This window comes from Antrostomus carolinensis, unplaced genomic scaffold, assembly GCF_000700745.2.
Source record: "Antrostomus carolinensis isolate BGI_N321 unplaced genomic scaffold, ASM70074v2 scaffold317, whole genome shotgun sequence".
NCBI classification, from domain to species: domain Eukaryota; kingdom Metazoa; phylum Chordata; class Aves; order Caprimulgiformes; family Caprimulgidae; genus Antrostomus; species Antrostomus carolinensis.
The window spans coordinates 32,458-58,047 of NW_010326402.1; the positions used below are offsets into that span (position 1 = coordinate 32,458).

Genomic DNA, 25,590 nt, shown 5'->3' on the forward strand with positions numbered 1-25,590 from the left:
TGTTTGGGTACTTGGACTGTCACTACTGCTTGAGCATCAGTATGTTGAAAAAGGCTAGAAGGAGGGAATGTTGAATAACAGACATCTGTATTATCCCATAAAACACCTTTGTCTTGCTGTTCAGACCACATGATTACTGAAATTTTGTCAGGTTAATTTTTTAGCTTAAGACTCTTCTTTTTTTTTTTTAATTTTTATTTTTTGTTAATGAGAAGAAGGGCCTGGTAGGTTGCTCTGAAATGCAAATAGATTTCATGGTGTTTATAGTCTCCTAGCAACTTAGTACATGGTAGAGCTTTTGCTTACCAGATGTCCAAGTTAAAACACAAAACATAATAGATTATTCCTATGGCTCATTTTAATGTAAACCACAATCTCTAATAGATTTCACCTTGTTGACTGAGCTAGTGTCTGCTGTGTTGCAAGAACAGGTACTCTCTAGGATTAAAGTGCTTGGTTCTTTGCTGAACGTTTCTTTAGTATTGTTCCTTCTGTATAAAAAATGAAATAGCTGTAACATGCAAACAGATATGAAACCATTTTATATGAAGTCGTAAGTACTAGCCAAGTGAAACCACCACAAAATGTTAACCATTTCTATTGCTATTTACAATGGGAGATGAAATATGTGTCCCTTAAAGATTAATATTCCCATTCTGGTTTGGATATTGCATAACTTCTGCAGAGGAGCAGGGGTGGTTCTGTGCATATGTGTGTGTGTTCATGCCAATCATGTGGCTCTTTCAAAGATAAGCTGTAAAAATTTCTCCCTTTCTCAACCGAGAGAAAATCTGCATCCCTGACACATGAGATTTGCTTGACCCTCTTCAGTGTATATGATTTAAAGTATTGTCTCAAAATTAGACAGTCTGTGGTTCAAGTTCTGCTTAAATTTTTGAATCTGTTGCTGGAGAATGTGTCTTTACAATCCCATGTGACTTTTGAGATGTACTTTTCATTTATTTAAATCTCTGCCTATTTACCCTACTGCTCTCCTGCTACTCAAACTGCAAAGCACAGGTTAAATTATTAATAATTTGAAAATTTAGAGCTAACTACAACAGAATCTCGTTTTCTTCACCCTTCTTGGATCATTTAGTCATTTATGTGTAAACATAGGATGAAAAAGGAGGGATGAGGACATAGCCATTTACAATATTAATAGTCCACATATTTAAACTTTTCAATGTATTACAAATTTCATCCTGAGGGTACTCTCCAGTAGCATCTTTGTGAAGTATAAAATACTGTAGTTTGAGGCACATCCATATGCCTGTTTTGATTTATACCCCACTTTGCCATGCACACTAGAAGTACACAACAGAATGTTCCTGGCCTGAAGATAATTGTGATTAAAAAAACCCACTTACATTGCATATATTTTGATGTTTTAATGTGCATTTTAGCCATCTGCACAAGACTTGACAAAGTTTGTTACTATGCTATTCAGCATCTAGGGATTGTTAAATATATATTGGAGGTAATTGTGCTGCCTTTTTTGACCATTTCAGAACTCATACGATCTTCTATTTACTCTTAAAGCTAGCTGCTTATTTCCATTGAATACTCTTTTGTGTTGTAGGTTGCTAAAAAGAATTAGAGGAGTTTTCTTGTTACCTGTTATGAATATTATTGGAAAAAATACTGATAAATTTGTAGTTTTATTTATTCTAGATTTCCTCTTATTTAGATGTATTCTTTAGTTCAAGGAGCATCTGGAGGGTGCTCTTAGTCATATGGCTTAGTTTTAGGTAGTCCTGTGAGAAGCAGGGAGTTGGACTTGATCCTTATGGGGCTATTCCAGCTTGACATATTCTATGATTTAGATTTCTAATTGGGTATATTTCTGTTGTGTTGACTATGAAATACATAAATCTTCGTACTTTTCTTCCCTTCCTCTCAAAAATACCAAACTGTAACAAACGAAAAGGGGGGAGAAACAGGTATCAATCTGAAATAAGAATATGAGAATGATACAAAATAAAGAAACTCTCTTACTATCAGATTATGAGTGGGAGAGTGACACTGCAATAATGTAGTCTAAAATGCTAGGTCTGGAATAAATCTTCTATAGTCAGTATTTTCACTTACCTGAGTTTTGATACAGGTGGTATGAAAAATGTTACAGTAAATTAATTTTGTAGAAGATCTCAAGGACTGATTTCTGTGTTTTCTGGAACAAGGACAAAGTCTAAAAAATAGAAATTGCATGCAACAGTAATTGTGTGTAACTCTAAGTTGTAACACTTTAGAAAAACAGTAAAAATTAAATGACACTAATAACCTGATTTCATGGTTAACATTAGTGTGTTATGTATATGTATATTTGCTATCCAGGTGTACTCTATAATTGTCCAGTGACCATGTACAGAAATAAATGCATTCTAGTGATGGAACAGAAATAGTGCTTTGCATAATTTCTCACAGTCTTTTTTCAGACACATTTATGCCAAAGTGTTTTGTCTCTTCGTTTTCAGAGTTGCGATAGTTTCCAAGTCTTTTGAGGGAAAAACTGATCGAACAGAAGAGTGGTATGGAACACAGTATAAGCAGGAAGCAATTTCTGATGAAGTTATTAAGGCATGTTAAAACTTTTATTATATTCTCATATCTGCAAGCTAAAGACAGCGATAAATTCTTCATCTAATTTTTCATTTAGTTGAAGGGAGAACTTAAATCTGCTGCTCTACATAGCATGGAAATTGTACAACGAGTCTGTTTAATATTATGAGAATTAAGGATCTTATATTTGTCTATAGAGCTCAAATTTTTATTACATAGGACAGATATATGTAAATGGTTTTAAACCATGTTAAATACAGGAAAAGTTATACCATTTTTGCTACAAAAGATCTGTAATATGCAGGAACTACTTTAAAATGTAAGCATTAAGTCTTTAAAACTTAAAAGTCTCTATTAAATGCTAATGAACTAATTTGTTCTTAAGAAAGGAGTCTTTTTAAAAGTGCTGTGTATAACTGTTCCTGAAACTGATTTTTACAACTTAGAAAATGAGTAATTTTGCCAATTAAATGAGCTTCTAAAAACCAAAATTCCAACAAAGGAGGCAAGCAAATCCTAATTGAAACTTATTATTAGTCTCTTCTTTTAAGAAGAGATGGTGGTAAAATACAACCTAGAGCTAAACTGGACCTGCCGAGCATCCTTGAACGGGCTCTGCATAGGAATCTTTCACTTCCTCTAACTTGTCCGTACCTATGTTCTTGATTAGAATTCTTGCTTATGTGTTTAGTTTAATACCTTCATTTAGAGCGCACAGTGTCAGAAAAGATGAGACATAGAACCACCTTCCACTCTACTGTAAACTTTTCAAAATTATGTTTTTATCTTTTGTTTTCCTCCACGGAGCACTTCATCCTGATGACAGCCTACTCCAACTTGGTTTCCCAGATATTTATCAAAAATTATCTTAATAGTGTTTACACATAAACTAGAACACAAAACATGAACACACTTTTAAATTTTTTGTTACAGCATAAAGTAAATAAGCATATATATCCATTAATTAAGCAGAAATTCTATTTAGTCTCATTGTTTCTCCTTTTTATCTAGAAATGGCAAAATGCTGACCTGAATGGGAAATTCAAGCTTCCAATGAAGAATGAGTTCATTCCTACTAACTTTGAGATTTTGCCACTGGAAAAAGATGCAACACAGTACCCTGCCCTTGTCAAAGTAAGCTGTCTGTATTTGTTCTGTTTGCTAGCTAACCCTCTGGGAAGTTAGAAGTTAATTCCTATATGTTTTTACAATACAGATTATGTCATGTTCCAAAGTAAAATAAACAAAACAATTACAAAACTTAAAGGCCTTGCTAGAAAGACAATAGAAAGTTCATTCTTGCTAAACTTTGGATTATGTCCATTTGGATTCCTATGAAAATTAATCTACAAACAGCTTGAACTCTTTACCCTTTTGAAAGCATGTTAACAATTGATAGAAATAGTATTAAAGCTGTTTATTCAGCAGAAGGAGAGTGTCATTTACATTTTTTTGAGCAGTGTTCAGTAAGTCAAGGATGTAGAAAAGGCTGTTCTTTTGTAACTGTGTGTGGAAGAAGTTTGTGATTGCATGGAAAAAGAGAAATGTAAACACGTAAGTAAATATCACTGTCCAGTCTCCTGGAAGCATCATTTAATGATCTTGATATGTTTAGCAAATCTCAGGTTTTCTGAGTATCTAAAATTTACGAAAACTTACTCCTCACTACTAAAGTGTAGTTGTCTTTGCTAATGCTCATCTCTGTTGTAGACTTAGTTGGAGGATAAGTAGGAAAAGTCTTCTGCAATTATGTGTTGTGCTTCAGCTTCAATACTCCTTCAGGAAAACATACTTGTTCTGCACCGGGCACTTTAGGTATAAACTTGAAGCACTTTTATTAACAGAGGAGGACTTTGAGCATATGTTTATGTTCATCCTGAACTGAAACCCTAAACCTCAACGGGGACAAATATTACAGGTCTATTCAGTGTCTCTGTAGCAACTAGGCAATTGATCCACACAAAAGCTTTGCTTTAAGGTATCACTACTTTAGAAATGTATTTGCTTTTAGTTTTTCTTTTCCCTTTAAAATATGTTTTCTGAGGGGAAAATCTTCTGTACTTGATGAAATAGACATTATCTATTTTACCCGCATCTCTTTTATTTTCTCCCCAGATGTATGTCTGTTCCATTTTCTTTTTGTGGACCCTGGCATTTTTCTGGTCCTACAGCAAAACAGTGCAAGAGCTAAATCAGCAGAGGTTATCTGTACAAAAAACCCTAAATTTTTCTGCTGTTTTAAATGCCTAAGAGAGCTTACTATGGACTAGACCAGTGTGATGGAGAAGGGGAGGGATGGGAACGTAAGTGGAGGAACAGAATGGCCATTTTCATTGGCAGCATGTAATTAGGTCACCTCTGTTGTAATGGCACATCTTGCCCTGAAAAACCCTCAGGAAAGAGGTCCTGAGGGACAAATTTTTACTATGGACTGCAGCTAGCTATCTCCAGCTACTGAATCAGGCCACAGAATCAGAGAATTGCCTCAATTGGAATAGGCCTTTAAGATCATCGAGTCCGATTATTAACCTAATGCTGACAAGTCCCTGTCTAAATCATGGTCCCTAAGCACTACGTCTACACGACTTTTAAATAACCTCCAGGGATGGGGACTCCACCACTGCCCTGGGAAATGCTTTCCAATGCCTGAGAACCCTTTCAGTAAATAAATTCTTCCTAATATCTAATACCCAATATCTTGAATCTAAACTTCCCTTGGCACTACTTGAGGACGTTTCCTCCTGTACTGTTACTTGTTCCTTGATTCAACAGACTGACCTTCACCTCTGTACATTCTCCTTTCAGGTAGCTGTAGAGAGCAATAAGGTCTCCCCTAAGCCTCCTCTTCTCTGGGCTAAACAACCCCAGTTCTCTAAGCTGCTCCTTATAAGAGATGTGCTCCAGACCCTTCACCACCTTCATTACCCTTCTCTGGACACTCTCTAGCACCTCCATGTCCTTCTTGTAGGGAGGGGCCCAAAAGAGAGAGAGAGTGTATCTATTTCACAGCTTTTGTGTGAGAAAAAGCAATAGGGGAGGTTTAGATTCTTTCCTGTACCGGGAGATTATTCCAAAAAAATTAGGTGGTAGATCTTTTAACTAATTTCCAACTAATTTTACTACTTTTTCTAAATGCATATGTGTTTTTTGTTATCAATGTTACTTTAAAACGACATACAATGCATTAGTATTTTTTACTAAAAACATTAAATACTCAATTATATTCTTAGTCTAAAACATGTAACTATATGCTGCTGTAGTGCTGTCCCCATAATGGCACATCTTTTAGTACCAGCATTACTACAAAACTACAATTCATATTTATTAATATTTTTTACTAAAAGCATTAAATACTCAATTATATTCTTAGTCTAAAACATGTAACTATATGCTGCTGTAGTGCAGCATATAGTTACATAATGGCACATCTTTTAGTACCAGCATTAGCAGAGAATTATGTGAAGCTCAGTTTATGTTTGTCTTTGATCATCTCTAGAAAAGTAGTTCCCATTTTGATCATAAGCTCATTCACAGTGCTACAGCCATTTAACTGCTTGTTAAGGTGACATATGGTAAGAAGAGAGTTTCAATAAGGACAGATGGATGTATACACAAATGTATGTAGCAAAATATGAATTTAAGGGGACAACACTAAACTGTGATTTGAAGTAATGAAGAGACTTTTTAAAAAAATAGTGTAATATATTACATTTAAAAGATAGATGACGTAACAAAACCTCTTTTCTTGGCATAGGACACTGCTATGAGCAAACTGTGGTTCAAGCAAGATGACAAATTTTTTTTACCAAAAGCTTGTCTCAACTTCGAGTTTTTCAGGTATGCCATGGTAAATATATTGCACAAATCGCTCTCTGCAAGTTTCTTGTTTGTTGGGAATCTGCATTTCTGTGGCAAAAAATTTCTTGCACGTAGGCTTCAAAACGTTTGTCTTTACTTGGGAATATGCAGTAAGATACAGAAAACAAAAAGGGTCGTGTAAGTTGTGCAGTAGTTGAGTAGCAAGCAGTTTGAGGTGCTCTGTCTATATTAACAGGAAAAGTTTATCTAAAAATACTTTTAAAACAATTTTTCTTCTGTGTTTCATTTGCTATACCTGAAATATGCTTGCCAGTAGCACCTACTACATATTGCAATATACCTCTTTAAAAATGGATGTGTATTATTTTTAATTAATAATTAAATTGCAACTATTTTAAGATAGTGTTTTTATTTATAAAATGCTACCCTGGTCGTGGTTTTACGTTCAAAATCTGTTTTCATTTGCATAATGCACACCAGTATAAAATTCTAAGTGTTTAAAATTGTGGGATATTTTTTTTAACTGACACCAACAACTGATTTATTTTTTTTTAGAAGGATGCCTGTATTTTCAATGAATGTGTGATTCTCACCTTAAGATGCATGATAAAGTGCTGTAATCCTAATTCTGATCTTGCATTATTTTCATCACAGGATTTTTTTTTTTTCCAGTGAGCATGACAGTGATGTACCTTTTTAGTGTTCCTTTCAAGTAATAATTTCTAAGTTTTGAATAAAAAAAAAAAATACTGCTGTCTTCAGAGTGCAGCTCTTTCTGTGCTGGACGGTTGAAAGTGAAAAGAATTTCAGGAACTCTCCTCCTTTGACCCAATTAATGATTCAGTGGTATTTCTGGAAAGGCTATTATATGGGTTGTGATAGATGCTCTGTTGAGTCCTTGTTTTGACTGACCACTTGAAATTTTTCATGGCAGAATTTTAGATAGAGGATTTTTTCAGTGTATGTCAAATCTTGATAATGGTGTTAATACTCATTGGGGAAAATACATTACCTGGGCATTTCCTCCTCCTTTTTGAAACCACAGGGCAAACATTACAAATGTTTCAACTTTGATGTGTCAGGAAGTGGAAGATCAAATTGGTAACTGCCCATCTCTTATTAAGAGAAAAACAATTGCAATACTTTGTATGCTTTGTTCTTACCTGCTGGCTTTCCATTGTACTATGTTTGGCCAAAACCGGATTTTATTGATGGAGGCTGAGTTTATGTTACACAGTTGTGCTTTTTTAAAAAAATCAAGTCTAGATGAACTATGAGGGATCCAGTCTCTGTATCAGTTTGTGAATGATTAAAACATAATAATTAATTGTGTGTAGTGCACATAAAGGTATAATATGCACACTTATGCACAGAATCATAGAATGGTTTGGGCTGGAAGGGACCTTTGAAAGTCATCTAGTCCAATCCTCCTGCAATGAGCAGGAACATCTTCAACTAGATATATGGTGGTAGTCTTTCCCAGTTAGGTTTGTACTTTCATCTCAGTGAGCCCTTTTGAAAAGCTAGGAGTACTTGAGATTTGCTGACTAATGTAATGGAATGATTTGCCTCTTTCCTCCTAGGAATGGTTACAGATGGAAAGCTGGCTTTGTTCTTAGGGTTGCGAGTGAGGGTTCTTTCCTTTAAAAGTAAGATGGTAATTGTATATGACCAAATGTGAGGAGATTTTGACAATATTTGGTACATCATTTCCAAAAGAAGTTGTAAGCAGGTTTGTCTGGTTTTGATACTTAAGAAGGATTCTTAGTCAGTATCTCACTTGAGAGATGCTCTTGGTCACGCAGATGGTCATTCAAGGAAATGGTGAAATGTATAGTGTTTATTCATGAGACATGGTGAAATTACCCATAGCTTGTGGCCAAGTGACTTGGTGAATAAAGCCATCTTAATAACATGGGTTTTCATAAAAAGTTTTAGCCTCAGTTGTAGATCAGAATAAGATGGTTATGCTGCCTTGTAGCAGATTACAAGAATTTGTTCATACTACAGACTGCTTCAGTAAGACCTTGCAGCCCTTATCACCGTGAAACATTAGAATAATTCCTGACCCAGATGTTGTAGCAGCAACTGCTGTGTAGATGAGTTAAGAGGAGGTTGTTGAAGGTGGTTTCTCCCTCAGCCATACAAATCTAGTAGGAACAATCTGAGTATGTGAACCTCTTGAAGTCACTTTGTTCCAAAACTGAAAATCCTTCCATGGTGCAAGACTTGCATTAAAGAAACACCACAGTAAAAACTCCTGACACTGCACTTATCATCCAGCTTAAAGAATGATGATAAGCTTTAGCTTTTGTATGAATTATTGTGTTTTGAAAACTTCCTAAAGGTAGTTATAAACTCTGCACTTCAAGTTTCCCAAGGTTTAGAGAGATGGATGTTAAAAACACAATGCAAATTATTTTTTACTATATACTTGCTACCTTCCAGTTTAAGAAATATTTCAAGCAACTTGAGTTGCTCATAAGGTAACCCAGTATCCACACTTCAGTGTTGATTCCAGCTATATCACTTACAGCTCTGTTTGAAAGGAGAAAAGACTAGACTAAGATTTTTCAAGTACACCATCAGTGATTCAGTTGTTACACTTCCTCGAGCCTAGTCAAAAAAAAGTAATCAAAAAATAAGCATTTATTTACAAAGATGTTAGTAACAGAAGGCAACTCCCAGAACAGTATTATAATAATTAGTTTTTGTTATTTTTCCCTTGAGGATTAATTATTTAGTAGTCTTCTTTATTTTCAAAACTCCCTGTCGGCCTTTGCCGGCTAAATGAGTATACAGAAGTTACAACTGATACGGACATAGTAATCACTCAAACTAATTAAGTCTCTATTCTAGTATCAAAATGGAATAGAATATAATGAGTTTGGAGGAAGATTTAAGATAACAGAGGATTGACCTACATCTTGCTTTGAATTCAGTCTTAATTAAAAAATTCAATATTAATTGGATTTGCATCATTTGGCTTATTGAAATGCAAATAGCAGAGTCCTTTTTTTCTTTCTTTTTTTTTTCCTTTTTCTTTTTTTTTTTTTAACTGACCTGTTTGCTAAAGTTACATAAGCCCAGGCCTAGCATAATTAACCCAGTGGTAGTAAAAAAGCATCCTAGGCTAAAATTTCAGGCTATAGCAGGCTCTGCTTCTCTAATAATTTAATTTTTGTATTTTTTAAAAAATCTCTTACCATGCTTCCTTTCCTTTATGTAAAAGGAAGGAGAAGTCCTTACTAAAAACTACTAGGAACTTTCTTAAAAATACCTTTGCAACGTATTTTAAAGTTATCAGGATGCGTGTTGTAGCAATCTGATCTTTGTTTTACTAGGTCAGTGTTGGTATACACTAAGAAATACTGTGCTTTACAGGCATAAACATATATAATAGCGTGTCTCTGAATATGACCTTCAGTGACTGCTTAGGGAAAATAAATGCAAATGACGTGGTTTTGAATTGTAAGCCATATCCTGACAGCAGATTTTAGATACTGCTGATTTTTTTCTGTGAAATGGATAATGAATTTATGGGCACTTCAGAAGTGAAATAGAAATTCAATCATAGTACAGATAACTTGTCGTGACTTTGCAAATCTTTAAAACACACAAATATTTAATAATTGGCACGGTTGAAACATGGCTTGAGTCTTTGAGTTGCATTTCTCTTTTTGAGAAGTTTGTGACTGTCTTGTATGGAATCAGATGCTTCTAGTGCAAAAGTAGAGCTTGTGTAGTTGTTGCTGTTAAGAAGATAACACAGAAAGTTACGGTGGTATGAAAATGGATATGCCAAACTTCTTTCCTGAGCTGGATTTAGCATGTACTGCATGTTTTTCATACCACAAACGGCTAATCTCTTAATTTTTTTAATAGAAACTAATTTGTTTTCTGATAGTGTAGAAGTATTAATTAAATTAATGTTCAGTACATGGGCTTTCATTTCAGTCTTTCTATATTATGTTGTTTGTTCAGGATGTATTTAGTTTATTTTTACTTCTGGTGAATTCTGACCGTGCAGCAAAATAAATATAACACATCTTGATTTACAAGCACAAATAAGGTAATATCTCTGGAATGCTCAATATACTTAGGCATTGCTCAAACCAGAAGCAAGCTAAATATTTTCAGGTATGTTCATATCTGGCTTCGAAATAGGAATACTTCATAATGGAATCCATCAGCATACTTGCAGTAAATATTGTTTCCTCCAGATCAAACTTAGAAGGCCAAAAGAAACTGAGAAATAATTTTAAACAGCATATTTTACTTTCAACATTTTCTTCCAGCCCATTTGCTTACGTGGATCCCTTGCATTGTAACATGGCCTATTTGTACCTTGAACTACTCAAAGACTCCCTCAACGAGTATGCATATGCAGCAGAACTAGCTGGCTTGAACTATGATCTCCAAAATACCATCTATGGGATGTATGTAAGTACCCAAATCAAGGAAAAGCTTAGAGCCTTAAAACTACTTCCACTCATCAACATTTTTATATTGATTTGATGGAAGGACTTTTATTTTAAAAATGGGTCTAATGCTGTTACTCCTTTTTATCTTGGTTATTAACCATCCTTTCTTTAATTTGAATTTTAAGTTGAATTTTGTTCAAAGCCTTCAACAATCTTTCCATTCATATTAAGCAAATTTTCTTCATTTTTATATCATTCATAAAATTGATTAGTTGTAGGATTTTTTTTCCTCCATTTTAAAAAAGAAAAAAGCAATCCTAATCCAAGCTTACTTACTTATTTCAGTTTGTCAGATACCTACTAAAAACTTTTTGACTGATGGGGTAGGAGACCCCACTTTTCATGCTATTAAATAAGTGGTACCTTCATCTTTCCTGTTCAAGAACTACTGATCATGAGGCTGCATATACATACTCTTCAGTCATGTTTCTTCATCCATTACTTTGTCACTGCTTGAGGTATCAAAGCATTTATTTTGTTTTTCTTTTTGTTAGTCGCTACATTTATGCTGATCCTCTCCATTGCAACATGACATACCTGTTTATCAGGTTATTGAAGGATGATTTAAAAGAGTATACATATGCAGCACGCCTCTCAGGTTTGATCTATGGCATTGCATCAGGAATGAATGCAATACTTGTAAGTAAGAAAAAAACGCAGGAGGAAATGAAACAGCTTGGGAGTTGTTGAGCTTGGAGAAAACATTTGACTTCTGCATTTCTAAATGAGATGGTTAATGGTTTTTTTCCTTGCATATATCTCATGAATTAAAAGCAAAGCAAAACGGTGTATTTTAATCTGTCCTGAGTGACCTGTTTAAGATTGCAGTGTCTTGTGAACGTGCGTGCAGTGCAATTGTTGCGTTCTAGTTCACGTATTTACTTGCTTGCATGGTAATGTTGAAAGTGCTGCTCCTGGTTTCTGTATAAAGAGATTAACTTTTTTGTTGAACGAATCTCAACTTTACAGATTTGTTACAGTTCTCTAATACTGCTGTAGTGAGCTGTGGAAATGGATTGTGCATGTGTTCATGAGAATGCAGTGCTGGATATTTACGGCTTTCCTTAGTGTTTGGTTTTATTATGTGTTTTATAATCTGTTTTAAAGTGCTGAAAATAATGATTTTATAAATACTTACAGTATGATAAATGATTATTTCTTACTTAGCTTCTCCCATGAGATTTGTGATAGGAGATTTTAATGGTCTTTCTTGAAGTTCTGTTAAAAGCTTTTATCAATCATCATTTTATGCCAAAATCTGATTTGAAATTTCCTCTAGAAGTACTGTTTTTCCAAAGCATCTTAGTCAGAGAACATACTGTATATTGTCTTTATGTTTTCTGTATGAAAGAGACTGCTGCAATTTCTTTTTTTTATCCAACGCAAACCTTATTTCCTGGTAGCATTCACTTAACTTACTGCAAACATGGTTATCTTCAGTTTCAAAACTTGCCGATGTTTCCATAGTCACAGAATGGTAGGGATTGGAAGGGACCTCTGGAGATCATCTAGTCCAACCTCCCTGCCAAAGCAGGTTCCCTACAGCAGGTTGTACAGGAAAGCGTCCAGGTGGGTTTTGAACATATCCAGAGAAGGAAACTCTACAACCTCTCTGGGCAGCTTGTTCCAGTGCTCTGGCACCCTCACAGTAAAGAAGTTTTTCCTCATGTTTAAGCAGAATCTCCTGTGTTCCAGCTTGTGCCCGTTGCCACTTGTCCTCTTGCTGGCCACCACTGAAAAGAGTCTGGCCCCATCATCTTGACACTTCCCCTTTGGATATTTGTAAACATTAATAAGGTCCCCTTTCAGACCCAGCTCTCTGTCTTTCCTTGTAAGAAAGATGTTCCAGCTCCTTAATCATCTTCATAGCTCTCCGCTGGACTCTCTCTAGAAGTTCCCTGTCTCTCTTGAACTGAGGAGCCCAGAAGTGGACACAGTATTCCAGGGCAGAGTAGAGAGGGAGGAGAACCTCCCTTGATCTGCTGGCCACGCTTGTTTTAATGCACCCAAGGATACTGTTGGCCTTCCATTGTTGGCTCATGGTCAACTGGTCATGCACCAGTACTCCCAGGTCCTTCTCTGCAGTGTTACTTTCCAGCAGGTCAAGCCCCAGCCCGTACTGGTGCCAAGGGTTATTCCTCCCCATGTGCAGGACCCTACACTTGCCCTTATTGAACTTCATCAGGTTCCTCTGTGCCCAACTCTCCCACCTATTCAGATGATGCTGAATGGTGAGATCTTCCATGGTCAGAGTTAGTTCTTTTTTTTTAAAAAAAAAAAAAAACAAACCAAAAAACCCAAACAAAACCCAAACAAAAAGGGCAGGGATGTGTGTGTAATTTTCTTAATTTCTAGTCACAGTTTAGAAGTTTTAGAGTTAATTTTAATATGAACTGTATCTTATAGGTTCTTTATATTCTTGTACTGTAAAGATCATGTTTCCACCTATTAAAATCAGTTTACTCTGTTTTTGATATCTGAGAACTTCTAATACTCTTCTATATCATGAGAAGTTTTGTAGTCAATAGGTACAATTATACAATGTTGGTACTTTAAGCAAGGACAGATGCTATACTGAAAACAATCACCCACAGTAATTGTTGAACAGTTTGGGTTCTTGTGCTAATTTATGATATCAGCCTTTGTCATAAATCCATTTATGATAGCTTTTTCTTCAAATTCATGGTTCAGGTATGTTTCAACAACTATAGAAGAAAAAATTGTTCCTACTGTAAAGCAGGAATTCACCTGTATGTTTGTGTCCTAAAATTTAGTTTTATCCTTAATAATTAAACTGCACAAATCCAATTAAATTCCTGTTTTTAAATACTACATTTTGAAGTTTTTTTTTCCCCCAAAAGGCCTTCTAATGCTTGTTTTCACTAGACAAACTTTCTGCAGCTTCATGTAATAATACAATTATTTTTCAGTTTCTATGTTGTTTTTTTAAATGACCAAGTTTATTTCATGAATACTTTCAAAAGAATGTGTATGATCAGACCAATATCTCATTACTATTGTGGACTAACTACCTCGTTGTTTCAGCCCAGCACCATCCTGGTTATAAGTTGTGCTGCTGTTGTCAGTACCCCTTTTCTTGTAGTATTGCTTACTACCACTTACATAAAATATTTTTTTGAGCAACAAGATAAGCATGAAACAAGGTTAAAAGCAAATTGGAGAGAATATTTAGGAAGGCTGTGAATCAAGATTTCATTACTAAAATGAAAAACATAGAGTAAAACTATTTTAGTACTCCAATGTACAGTTTATTGACTGGACTCAATACCTGTAATCATTAAAAATCTGTGTTCTGCATACAATTTGCTTACTTCAACATGAAATTACATTAATTCTCTGCATTCATAACTCCTGGGCAAATATGCAGTGTTACATTTGTCAGTTATCTTTTGATTGGTAAAGGGATTTTATTTCAGAATGAGTTAATGTTGAATAATGTTGAATTTAGAGTATGTGTTGAAAAGTGTATTGTTCATGGAATTATACAAGACTTGGTAATTGTTTTATTCTTTTATCTTCCACATTTAAAGCAAATTATGCGCTTTTTCCATAGCTTTCTGTAAAAGGTTATAATGACAAGCAACATATCTTGCTCAAGAAGATCATTGAGAAAATGGCTACTTTTGAGATTGATGAAAAAAGATTTGAAATTATCAAGGAAGCGGTAAGCTACATGAGAAATTTACATTTTGGAGTAATTTAAAATTGTGTGTGTTGACTTTAAACGAAATCTGAGGGCTGATAATCCATGGAAGTAGAGAGTGAAACTCTGTCTCATGGGAACTGTGGAAGCTTTTTTCTTTTGTCTTTTTGTGACCATGAGTTCCCTGGAGTGTTTATATTATATTATTCGGTTAAAAAAAACTGGCCCAGGAATCTTGTTTTAGTTGGTCTTTTTGTGGTTGATCAAGGGATTGCAACTTGATTTGATAGGAGTAGGAATGCAAGTGAGTGGGGTGGGGCAGGGAACTATTTCAACTATCTTAATGGTTAGTGCTTAATCCATAGTCTCAGAAACCCACGTTATTACTAAGGTAATTTAACACAGTTTTTTAACTTGTCTAGCAAAAGAGCAACATTCTAGCAAGAGAATGTTCTTGACGTTTGAAATGTATCTTTTTGATGGCAGACAAAATTGAGACTACAAGGTTAATATTTTATGTTTAGAAATAGAGCTCTATAATTTGAACTTAATTATCTTGTTTTAGTACATGAGATCACTTAACAACTTCAGGGCTGAACAGCCTCACCAGCATGCAATGTATTATCTCCGACTCCTGATGACAGAAGTTGCTTGGACCAAAGATGAATTAAAAGAAGCTCTCGATGGTAATGTTCTGCCAGTTTTAAACGTTATTATTTTTATTTTTTCTTACGGAAAATGTCTTGTTACTAAACTAATGAAGGGTACTGTTTTGAACTCTGCCCGTTACTCAAGTGAAGCCCCTGCAGTGCCAGACCTGAGCTGATGCTGGTGGACGTCGATGCTTCTGCACTTGTTTGCCAATTTCTAGAAAGTATAATAGTTCAGACAAAAGGCCTCAAGTGGCAAAACTTACAGGTAAAAGTTCAGGCAAAACTTGAACGTCTTTGTGGGCATGAGCCTGGGTATGGTGAATCCAATGCTTAGCCAATACTGCTAAGATCATTTGGCTCTAGTTGACATCTTGCAGGTCTGCTGGAATGTATCTGCATTGTACTTTCCAATGTGCCTACTATTTTGTTTTTTCCGTTATCAGGGAATCCTAACTCCTGTTTCTGTAGATAATAAAGAACTGTAGATAGTAAAGAAAAAAGCTATAATTTATGTAGATTATAATGATAATAAAGAATAAAGAACATTGTGGTTCTTAACAAAGAGCAGACACTCCACTATATTTGGAGATAGAAGAAATTTCAAGTTACAATACTTAATTGACTTTAATAATAGCTGAAGAACTCTCCCCTACCTGTATATTACTGTGTTACAACAAAAGGCTGTTACTAGGACAGTTTGCAAAACTATCTTGTAATATCTTCTTTGAATACATAGAGACGCTCCTCAATAAGAATATCTGGCTTTTGAATTTATTTGAGGGGGTGGGTTCAGAATACATACCCATAGTTGTCAGAGACGGACACATACCATACTGTTTGAAGTTGTGATGCTGAAAATTAAGATAGACTCTCTATATGCCCAGAGCCAGCTGCACAGGGGTCTGTGGTTTTTTCTACAGGATTGCTCTGGGATAGAAACACAAATGTTCAGTTGTATAGTTTCTTGAATGATTGCAGGTGTCTCTGAAATGAGCAGTGGTGCCAGTGCTGCCTGTGAATCATAGAATCGCCTGGTTGGAAAAGACCTTTGAGATCATCGAGTCCAACCGTACCTATCCATTTACTAAACCACATCTCCGAGCACCCCATCTAGCTGTCTTTTAAATACCTCCAGGGATGGTGACTCAACCCCCTCCCTGCGCGCTCCATTCCATTGCCTGAGAACCCTTTCAGTGAAGAAATTTTTCCTGACATCCAATCTGTACCTCCCCTGGTACAACTTAAGGCCATTTCCTCTTGTTCTGTCACTAGTTACCTGGGAGAAAAGATACACACCCACCTTGTTACACCCTCCTTTCAGGTAGCCGTAGACAGTGATAAAGTCTCTCCTAAGCCTCCTTTTCTCTAGACTTAACAAACCCCAGTTCCCTCAGCTGCTCCTCATAAGGTGTGGTGGTTTGACCCGCAGTAGGACCGTGCAGTCCTGCACTCCCTTCCCCCAACCCGCTGAGATGGGATGGGAGACACAACAAAAGGGACACAGGATTAGGAATGAAGGACAGGGACAGCTCACTCACCAGTTATGTTCACGGGCAAAACAGACTCAACTTGGGGAAGAAAAATGAATTTAATTCGTTGCCATTTATCCAAGAAGATAAAGAAGACCCCCACGTTCTTCTTTTCAAAACAGTCCTTCCCCTCACAAATATGGATTCGCAGAGGTGTTTCTCTGGTGCTCATTGGCCAAGCCTGGGCTGGGGCCTCTCCGCCTTGGAGCAAAGGGAGCTTTGAAGCTTATCACAAGGTGGTCCCTTCCCCCACTACCAAAAAACACCCACTCAATGTCTTTCTTGTAATGAGGGGCCCAGAAGTCAATGACAAAACCAATGCTGAATTTTATGGCAGTGAGTTCAGCTATATGTAGGTCATTCCTTTTTTAATGACTACTGAATTTTGGAAAAAAAAGAAAAAAGATATTTTCACTTCTGTGTGGAAGTTGTCTTTATTAGAATAATGCTACTGTATTCAGCATGAGAGTGGCTAAATATGGAATGCTGGAAAGGGATGCTGTCTACTTAGCACCACTGGAAATCTGCTTGAAAAACAAGGATTTTGTGTGATTTTATTTTTTTTCTCTTTTCCTCTCTCACACTGGATGTGACTGTAATCTGTTGCACTGTTAATAAGCAATTCTAGAAGCAAAAATTAAAATTAGGGTTATACAGCAATAAAAAATTGATTTGGAATCAAGGAAAAATGTGAAAATGAATTTTTTACTGGTGGTCAGTTACCTCTTTTAAGAGAGGGAAGGACTGAAAAACACAGTATAGGTTTTTCTAATACAAATTACAAAATCTGTTAGATATGTATGCATCCCCCACTGAATAACTGAGTGACCTCATAATCTTCATTGCCTTTGTCTTTTCAAAACTTTAGTGAAATACACAAGTATTCTTAGTCTTTATTTTAGTTGAGAAAATGACAAAATGAGAAATTAGTAGACTTGGTGATGTAGTGTGGGTATTCTTGTAGTAACCGGGAATTAAGAATGGAGATACTGACTTTGGAATGGACACCCCATCCATTCAACCATCCTTCCTCTCTTATTCCATTAATTCTCTATGTTAAACTATACTTTGCATTATATATGAAAACTGCAAAGACAGGCTAGCATAGGATGTGTGTGTATGTGTATTCTGGGATATATTGCAAAAATATTTTTCTTGTGTATTGTTTGTTATGAAGATACTATCAAAACACCATATTTGAGTTGAGGTTCTTTTTTTAGTCTAGATGGCAAATGCACAGGGTGTTTCTCAAGCGTTGTAAACTACATGCTGCTTGTTTAGTTAATAACTAAGGCTTTATCTTGGAACACCACCTGAATGATTGCAACTGTTTTCTCTGGAGAATGAATGTTTGTTCAGAGTCATTGGCAATAAGGCTTTTTAAAAATTCTATTTGGCTTTTGTAATCTGGGTCAAACAGTATGTGAATTCTAAGTGAAACAAACTATATGATAAGTGCTGCTATTTAGACCTGGAAACTTTCCAGTGTTACATTTCTAAGGAGAGATTCACTTTTTCATTATGGTGAGTTTCTCCTCCTCTAAGAAGTGCACCATATCTAATGATGAGTTAGGTACTTCTTAACGTAAAAATGCATGTAATTGATTTAACTGTCTAAATATCTATTCTAGATGTCACTCTTCCCCGCCTCAAGGCCTTTATAGCTCAGCTGTTGTCACGGTTACATATTGAAGCTCTTCTCCATGGCAATATAACAAAACAGGTTGGTGTGATACTTTCTTTAGTAAAACAGCTTTTATTTAAAAGCAGCATAAAAAAATGGAAGATTAGTTTAATCTTCCCAGATCTTAAGGCAGTTTTGCCAAACGTGATTTCATAATTTGACTTTGTGGTTTTTTTATCTGTATGGGAGTGTCATTTTTTCCACTTCAGATTTAATAGGCAAAGTGCTGCCCTTGTATTGCTCTTGGAAATTTAATAAAAAACAACTTAGGATCTAAATATTTTAAAGTCTCATGTTGTCATTGCTGTGATGGGATCAAGCTGCAGTGATGTGCTGCAGATCCTTCTTTTCCATTTAAAAGTTTCAGGGTAACTGACAAAGATTTAAGAATCCAAGATCCATTCAAATGAAGTACTTCGTACAAAGCTAAACAGGAATGGTGGGCCATAAAAATAAGAGTCAGTTCTCAGCTGTGTCTTTTTGGGGAGTGAAAATCAAAAAATGTTTGTTCTATCTTACATTAAAATAGTAACGGTTTATATTTGCATAGGAAATATAACCAAATATTCGTATGTAGGTACCAATACGAAATATAGTACTTTTGTACATTTTTGTGTTCTTTTTTTGTGGGTGTGGTATAGCAGTATTTCTGTGTTATACCAGGTCTGTGATGCTTTACTAGCAGGAGATACTATAAACACTGCTAGTGACTGCTAAATGCATGGAGAAGAAAGTTAACCGGTAAGGACAGGAAAAATAAAAAGATGAAGGAACCAATGGCGCTGGATGCACAACGTTTTCTCTTTAAAGGATGTCTCTTTTTTTTTTTTTTTTTTTTTTTTTTTGAGAGAGAGAGAGAGTATTTTTCATGTGGAGAAATGTAAAAAATAGTCTAATTTTTTTTTTTTCTTCCTTATTCCTTACACTTTGTACATGAAAGCCAGTTCTTTCTGAAATGAAACTGAATGACCAGATTTTTTTAGATTTCCATGGTGATGCAGTCATAGCAGAGAAACATGTTCTGTAGGTGGTATAGATGGGTGGCTATTGGAGAATTGTAGAGCTAGAGAACTTGGAAGGATGTACTGTTATGCCCATAGCTGTGTAATGTTTCAAAATTATCTGCAAAGCTCCCTGAATAGATATGAGTATGAAAACTTTTATGTCCTTCAGTGCCCATGATGTGATTATCACTGAAAAAGCTCAGAAGTTTTAACGTAGACCTAAGGAATTTTTCCAGCTAAAATTGAATCAAAATTGATGTACTCTTGTGACACCTTTCAATACTGAAAAATATTTTAGTAAATCTGTACTTCTTGAAAAATTAGACCTATCTAGTTGCTTAAAATACCCATTATTCTTGAATTAATTTCATTTTGATAATTTTTTTTTTTTACTGTTCCTTTTATTTATTTGCCACAAGTGGATGAATAGTAGACTAATACTATTCAAAACATCTGTCTGAATAGTCTTGTTGTAAATATTTTGTTTTAATATGATGACTTGATTGGAAGAATATATAGTATTTTTCTCAAACCTTTCAAAAAGTGTTTTGTTATACCTCAATATTTTTGTCTTTGATACTGGGTTGCGTTTTGGGGGGGTGTTGAGGAAAGAGAATGTGTTTTTTAAGTTTTCAGACCTTTTGCATGTTTTAGATAAGATCATTTGTGTTGCAAGTTCATGGCAGCACAGACTAAGAGATTTTGGCTTTCAGCCAAAACTACTTTGTAGCAAGTTACTGTAATTTTCAGCACACAAGCTACAAGAACCCATAACCTGTAACAGGTAAATCTTTTGAAGGATTTTTAAATCCTTGAATGAAACTAATGATTTTTAAAAAAAATTTCACTATTTGTGATTTTTAAATTATTATTATTATTTTAATCCATCAAATAAAATAAAGTATCTGGACAGTGAGTCCTAATACTACCAGCACATCAATGGAATGCATGTTTGAACCTAACCAGTAATTTATTTTCTTAAAATTCCATCTGCTGAGAAGTTGTTTGCTTTGCAAACATTCCTCATAGGTATCTTGTTTTCAGACTCTGAAAGGCAGGTACATCAAAGTGGTGAAAGGAAAAGAAAAAAAAGCCCAATGAACTGTAATTTCAGAAGTGTTGGGGAGGAGTAGAAGTAGTTAAACATGTAGACAAGATAAATGTAAAAAAAAAAAAGCCCATAAAACTCTTGCCCCTGCCAAGCCCCTGCTTCCTCTCATCTGCTTAACTTGTAGAAGACTTAAATACATTTCAGGCTTTTTAAGAATACTGTATATTTATTAAATTAAAATATCCCTACTTTCTATTCCTGATTTTTTTTTTTATTTTCTCTCATGCCATCGTCAATAATTGGAAAGTTTTACCCTGCTGTTAGGTAGAGAATAACTAACGATAGTTAAAAATCCTCTTATGTTTTCTCTTCCAGGCTGCATTAGGAATTATGCAGATGGTTGAGGACACTCTCATTGAGCACGCTCACACAAAGCCACTCCTTCCCAGTCAGCTAGTGAGATACAGAGAAGTGCAACTTCCTGACAGTAAGTTAAATGATTTATTTACCATTTTTAACACACATTAAACTGAGATCCTCTGTTAGCTAATGGCATTTTAAAATGAATATTACTCTATTGCTAGGAGTTTGTTTCAAAATCAGACTTACTTAAAATTATTTTAAACTTTAAATTTAAAAATATAATTAGGGTGTGGTTTTTGTTAATAAAGTTATACACTAATATATCCTATTTCTGGTATATTTGAAAATGAATTTTATTTCAGTTTTAATCTGTGTATATAAATTGGACTTTTTGGGGGCTGGAACTAGATGATCTTTCAGGTCCCTTCCAACCCAAACCGTCCTATGACTCTGATTCTGTGATTCAATCCTAATTCACTCAGTATGATTTATGGAAATAAGAGCCCTGTCCCACTCTGCTACGCATAGTATACACAATTGAATAAGCACCATTCTTTGAGCACTTTTGAGTATTAATTGACCATTCAGTGAAGGATTGTCCTAAACAACTCTTGTTTCTTGAGCAAACTAAAAGCTCTTACACAAGTAACTTTGTTCTTTTCTAGTATAAATTCTTTTGGTCTCATAGTGTTTGTATATGATTTTACTTCTATTGTGAAAAAAAGAGTCTTATATATAAGAAAGGAGGTACAAGGAATTTCTTGGAGTCACATCACAAGAGTGATGATCTACGTAGCTATACAGCCAAAGCTAATTACTCATAGCTGCTCATCAGCCTATGGAAACTACCATATACCAAAGAAGCTAATGGTATTAAATAGTGAATTATTTTTCATGTTCATAAACGTTTCTGACAAACTGTCTTTAGAACCTATTTACACAATAGAGGCAATGCAGAATTCCACTCCAGTTCCAAATATATTTGCTTGAGGAGAAGCAGCCAGTTTCAATTTACTTGCTGTGCGGTCAAGCTATGATACTTCAATGTGTTAAAATCATCTTTTCTTTACTTATTTCATAAAAGGTACACTGTTAGTGGAAATTCTCCTTTAACAATCCAAAACCTTTTATTATGGTTCCATTCCACAAGTGATAGACCATTATCTTTTAAATTGTGGACAATAAGAATTTACATTTTTATGAACTTTAAATGTTTTAACTTTGTCTTTTAGGAGGGTGGTTTGTATATCAACAGAGAAATGAAGTTCATAACAATTGTGGCATTGAAATATATTACCAGACAGACATGCAGAGCACTTCTGAAAATATGTTTTTGGAGCTCTTTTGTCAAATTATCTCAGAACCATGCTTCAATACTCTGCGCACCAAGGAACAGTTAGGTAAGTTTTCCCATAGTGGTTATGTGTCTGTGTACACATATGCACACGTACTCACACACTTACACGAGACTTGATGAGCTGTTCTTTTCCTGCTTAGTGAATGCCATTTAAAAGGCACTTAGTAAATGTAAATCATTTTAACTGATGATGACTCACAGGAATGTTACTGTGCACAAACTCTAAATTGACTGAAATATCTGAAACCAGCTCTGGCTTAAAAGAAAGTTTGTACAGAAAATTTCATATCTAGAATTTTTACCAAAAGGAGATTACAAATCAGCGGTAGTTTGGTCTTTTCTGCTTGTCATCCTACTTCCAGGTGCATTTGATGATTCATAAGCCCTATTTTAGGAATACTGCTGTATGGGCAATGGTAAGCTGCCATGTTGGTGAAGACCTAAATACATTTCAGGCTTTTTAAGAATACAGCTGTTCACCAATAAGTACAAATAACTGTGAACTGAACCAGTAAGACTGAGAACTGCTAAGGTTATACCAAACAGAATAACAAGGAGAGACAGAGACTTTGCATGACAGTTTGCATGATTGAAATACTGATGAGGAGAAGTACAGTTTTTCCAAAGGTGAGAGGCAGACAAATGTCTCAGTGTGATGACTATGAACTACCAGGGATATCGGGCAAGATTAGACTTTTTGTGAGCAACTAGCAGAATCAGCCATACCGTGTTCATCATAGTGATTTTAACTATCTAGGTATCTGCTGAAAATAGGGTGGGACTCAGGTTATTTAGCAGGTTTTTGGAAGGTGCTGGTGGCAGGTTTTGTATAGAAGTTGGAGATAACAGAGGAGGTAAAAGCTAAAGGGGGGGTGGGGAGGTGAACCATTGAGGAAGAACTGCGTGAGTCCAGCACTGCATAACTGCCGAGTGGTAGAGTTCACAAGACATAAGAGGGAAGACAGTAGAAATATCAGCAAAATTCAGTAAAGTTAATGGAATTCTTAATAAGATCTTTGAGAAAGCTAAGGGAAAAAGAAGTTTTTGAGGAGTTAGCAGTTTGCTAAGCAGTAGAAGTAGTAACAAGAACTCATTCAATAAATGCTTTAGTTGTATGAGAAAGAGAAAGACAAAAGTTGTCAATGGGGGGCTTGGGGGGGGTGAAGCCAAACTGTTTGAGGATGGCTTCTGTTTGAGGATGGCTTTGTTAGTTTTCACTTAAAATGGCAGCTGTAACCAGATGATTTCCAAAATAAATACTGGTGATCAAAGTCCAAGGTTTACTGCTGAACAGGAAAATAACAGATTAAAGATTGTTCTGGTAAATTAGAAGCTTTTAAAGAGTTCAGGCATGATGAGCTCTATATTACATTAAGCAAAAATAATAATTATGAAATCTGGAATTAAAAGGCTTACAACTGAGATTTTGTGGATGTTAGATGAAGTATTGGAAAAATAAACGTGGGCAAATGGTATGTTTCCTTAAAAAAAGGAAAAAGAAGAGCAGGGAAATTACAGATCAGTCAGCTTAATTCTCATTCCTGGAAAATAGAGAATAAATTATGAAACCAGTTCTAAACTCATAGAAGGTGACTGAGAGGCTATTACTGGACAAACTTGGGTCAAACAAACCTAACTTTTTTTAATACAAACAGAGTTTGGCTGTATGGCTGGAAGTGGTGATGTCGTATGTCTCTTCTTGATAGCACGAAAGGCATGGGACATTCTCAAAACACTCTGGAGAGAGTGCCTGGGTGGAAGTGCATTTGGGTGCAAGACTGTTTGGAAAGTCATGGCTTGAGAATAGAGAAGAATAGTTCATTAGAAAAATGGTGTTCTACAGAGCTCTATTGTGATCCAGTGCTATCATTTAGTATTTTCATCAAAACTCTGGAGAAAGAAGAGCGAATATACTTACTAAATCTTGAGATAATACTGAGCTGGGAGAGGCTGCAAGTGTGTGGGAAGATAGAATTAGAATTCAAAATTAGTCTTGACATCTTGGAAACGTGACTTGAATGAAGATAAGACGCAGTTTGGTAGGAACAGTTTGGCAGGAATAATCAGTGGCACAGATACAAGCTAGGAAGCAACTGGCTAGGTAGCAGTTATATAGAAAATGGTCTACAGGTTTCTGTGGATCAGAAGTAGAACATAAATCAGCAGTGTCATGCTGCTGTGTTAAATGCTGGGTTATATACGTGGGAGCTTCCAAGATGCATGCACAATAATAGTCCTATAGTGTTCAAGTAAGGACTTTGAAATACTGTGTCCACTTTTGACATGAGTATCAAGGAACAATTGGAGAGCTACAAAACAACATATAAAACAGATGTAACAGATTTGTTATTAAAAGAGGGGAAGAATGAAAAGAAACCTCAGATGTTCAGCAAGCAAAACTGCAACAAAAAGGAAGAGAATGATGTTTTCTTTGTATCTAACTGATAAAATGAGAAACTTTGGTCTTACATTGCAGCAAAGAGAATTCAAAATAAATGTTATGAAAAAATAATTAGAAGTTCCTAATGTTGAGTCTAATGAAGCACTAGAGTACAGCTTAATTTCTGTCATCAGATGACAGAATTTCTTTTGTTCTGTCTTGGTCTCCCTCATCTCCTCCTCGCCTCTCCCCTTAACTGATGTTTACCTCGATAAAATAAAAAATGTTTTAAAAAATTACAGGGGCATATTTTGAAAACCTGCATTATTTAATTTATAATACCGAATCAAACTTAGCATAAAATCACATTCCTGTCAAACATGCCATGTTTGGAAAACTTAATGTTAGAACAAGGTATTTCTTTTGATTTGTTGCTACTCTTGTTTTGCCAAGGTTACATTGTGTTCAGTGGTCCACGTCGGGCAAATGGCATACAAGGACTGCGATTTATTATCCAATCTGAAAAGCCACCACACTATTTAGAAAGCAGAGTTGAAGCATTCTTAAAAACTATGGAGAAATGCATAGAAGATATGACAGAAGAGGCCTTCCAAAAACACATCCAAGCTTTAGCAATTCGTCGTCTAGACAAACCAAAGAAGCTGTCTGCAGAATGTGCTAAATACTGGGGAGAAATAATTTCCCAGCAGTATAATTTTGACAGAGGTAAGACAAATTAGAATTCCTTTAAAACTGAATGCTGTAGTTTGGCTACACTTGTGACTATTGACTGTCTTATTCATTGGGGAACAACTTAAACTTTTATATAGCCTGTGCATAATTTATTTTTGTGATTTGTGTCCTGTAAGTTGTATTTTTTCCTTCTGCCCTGAGAAAATGCCTCATTTGTGGAGCCTGTGCTCTCACTGCTGTGGGAACCGTTAGTAATAGAGGATAAATGTGTTCCCTGATGTTCACCATGTGCTGGGGATTGGCGAATGCTTCGTTTACCTCTTCAGGGATCTGCTTGGTCACATACC

The 25,590-nt window shown here is 35.5% G+C and overlaps 1 protein-coding gene across 1 annotated transcript in view; it reads left to right on the forward strand.

Moving 5' to 3' along the window:
- IDE (insulin degrading enzyme) overlaps window positions 1-25,276 on the forward strand; it is a gene marked incomplete at its 3' end in the record, with an annotated part of 47,587 nt that extends 22,311 nt beyond the window's left edge. Inside the window, exons 11-20 of the mRNA XM_029085849.1 lie at window positions 2,478-2,580; window positions 3,574-3,696; window positions 6,317-6,399; window positions 11,360-11,504; window positions 14,440-14,550; window positions 15,095-15,215; window positions 18,343-18,434; window positions 20,826-20,937; window positions 22,046-22,213; window positions 25,004-25,276. Coding sequence (XP_028941682.1) covers window positions 2,478-2,580; window positions 3,574-3,696; window positions 6,317-6,399; window positions 11,360-11,504; window positions 14,440-14,550; window positions 15,095-15,215; window positions 18,343-18,434; window positions 20,826-20,937; window positions 22,046-22,213; window positions 25,004-25,276 — 1,331 coding nt within the window. The remainder of the gene's footprint in view (window positions 1-2,477; window positions 2,581-3,573; window positions 3,697-6,316; window positions 6,400-11,359; window positions 11,505-14,439; window positions 14,551-15,094; window positions 15,216-18,342; window positions 18,435-20,825; window positions 20,938-22,045; window positions 22,214-25,003) is intronic.
- Window positions 25,277-25,590: the final 314 nt, after the last annotated feature.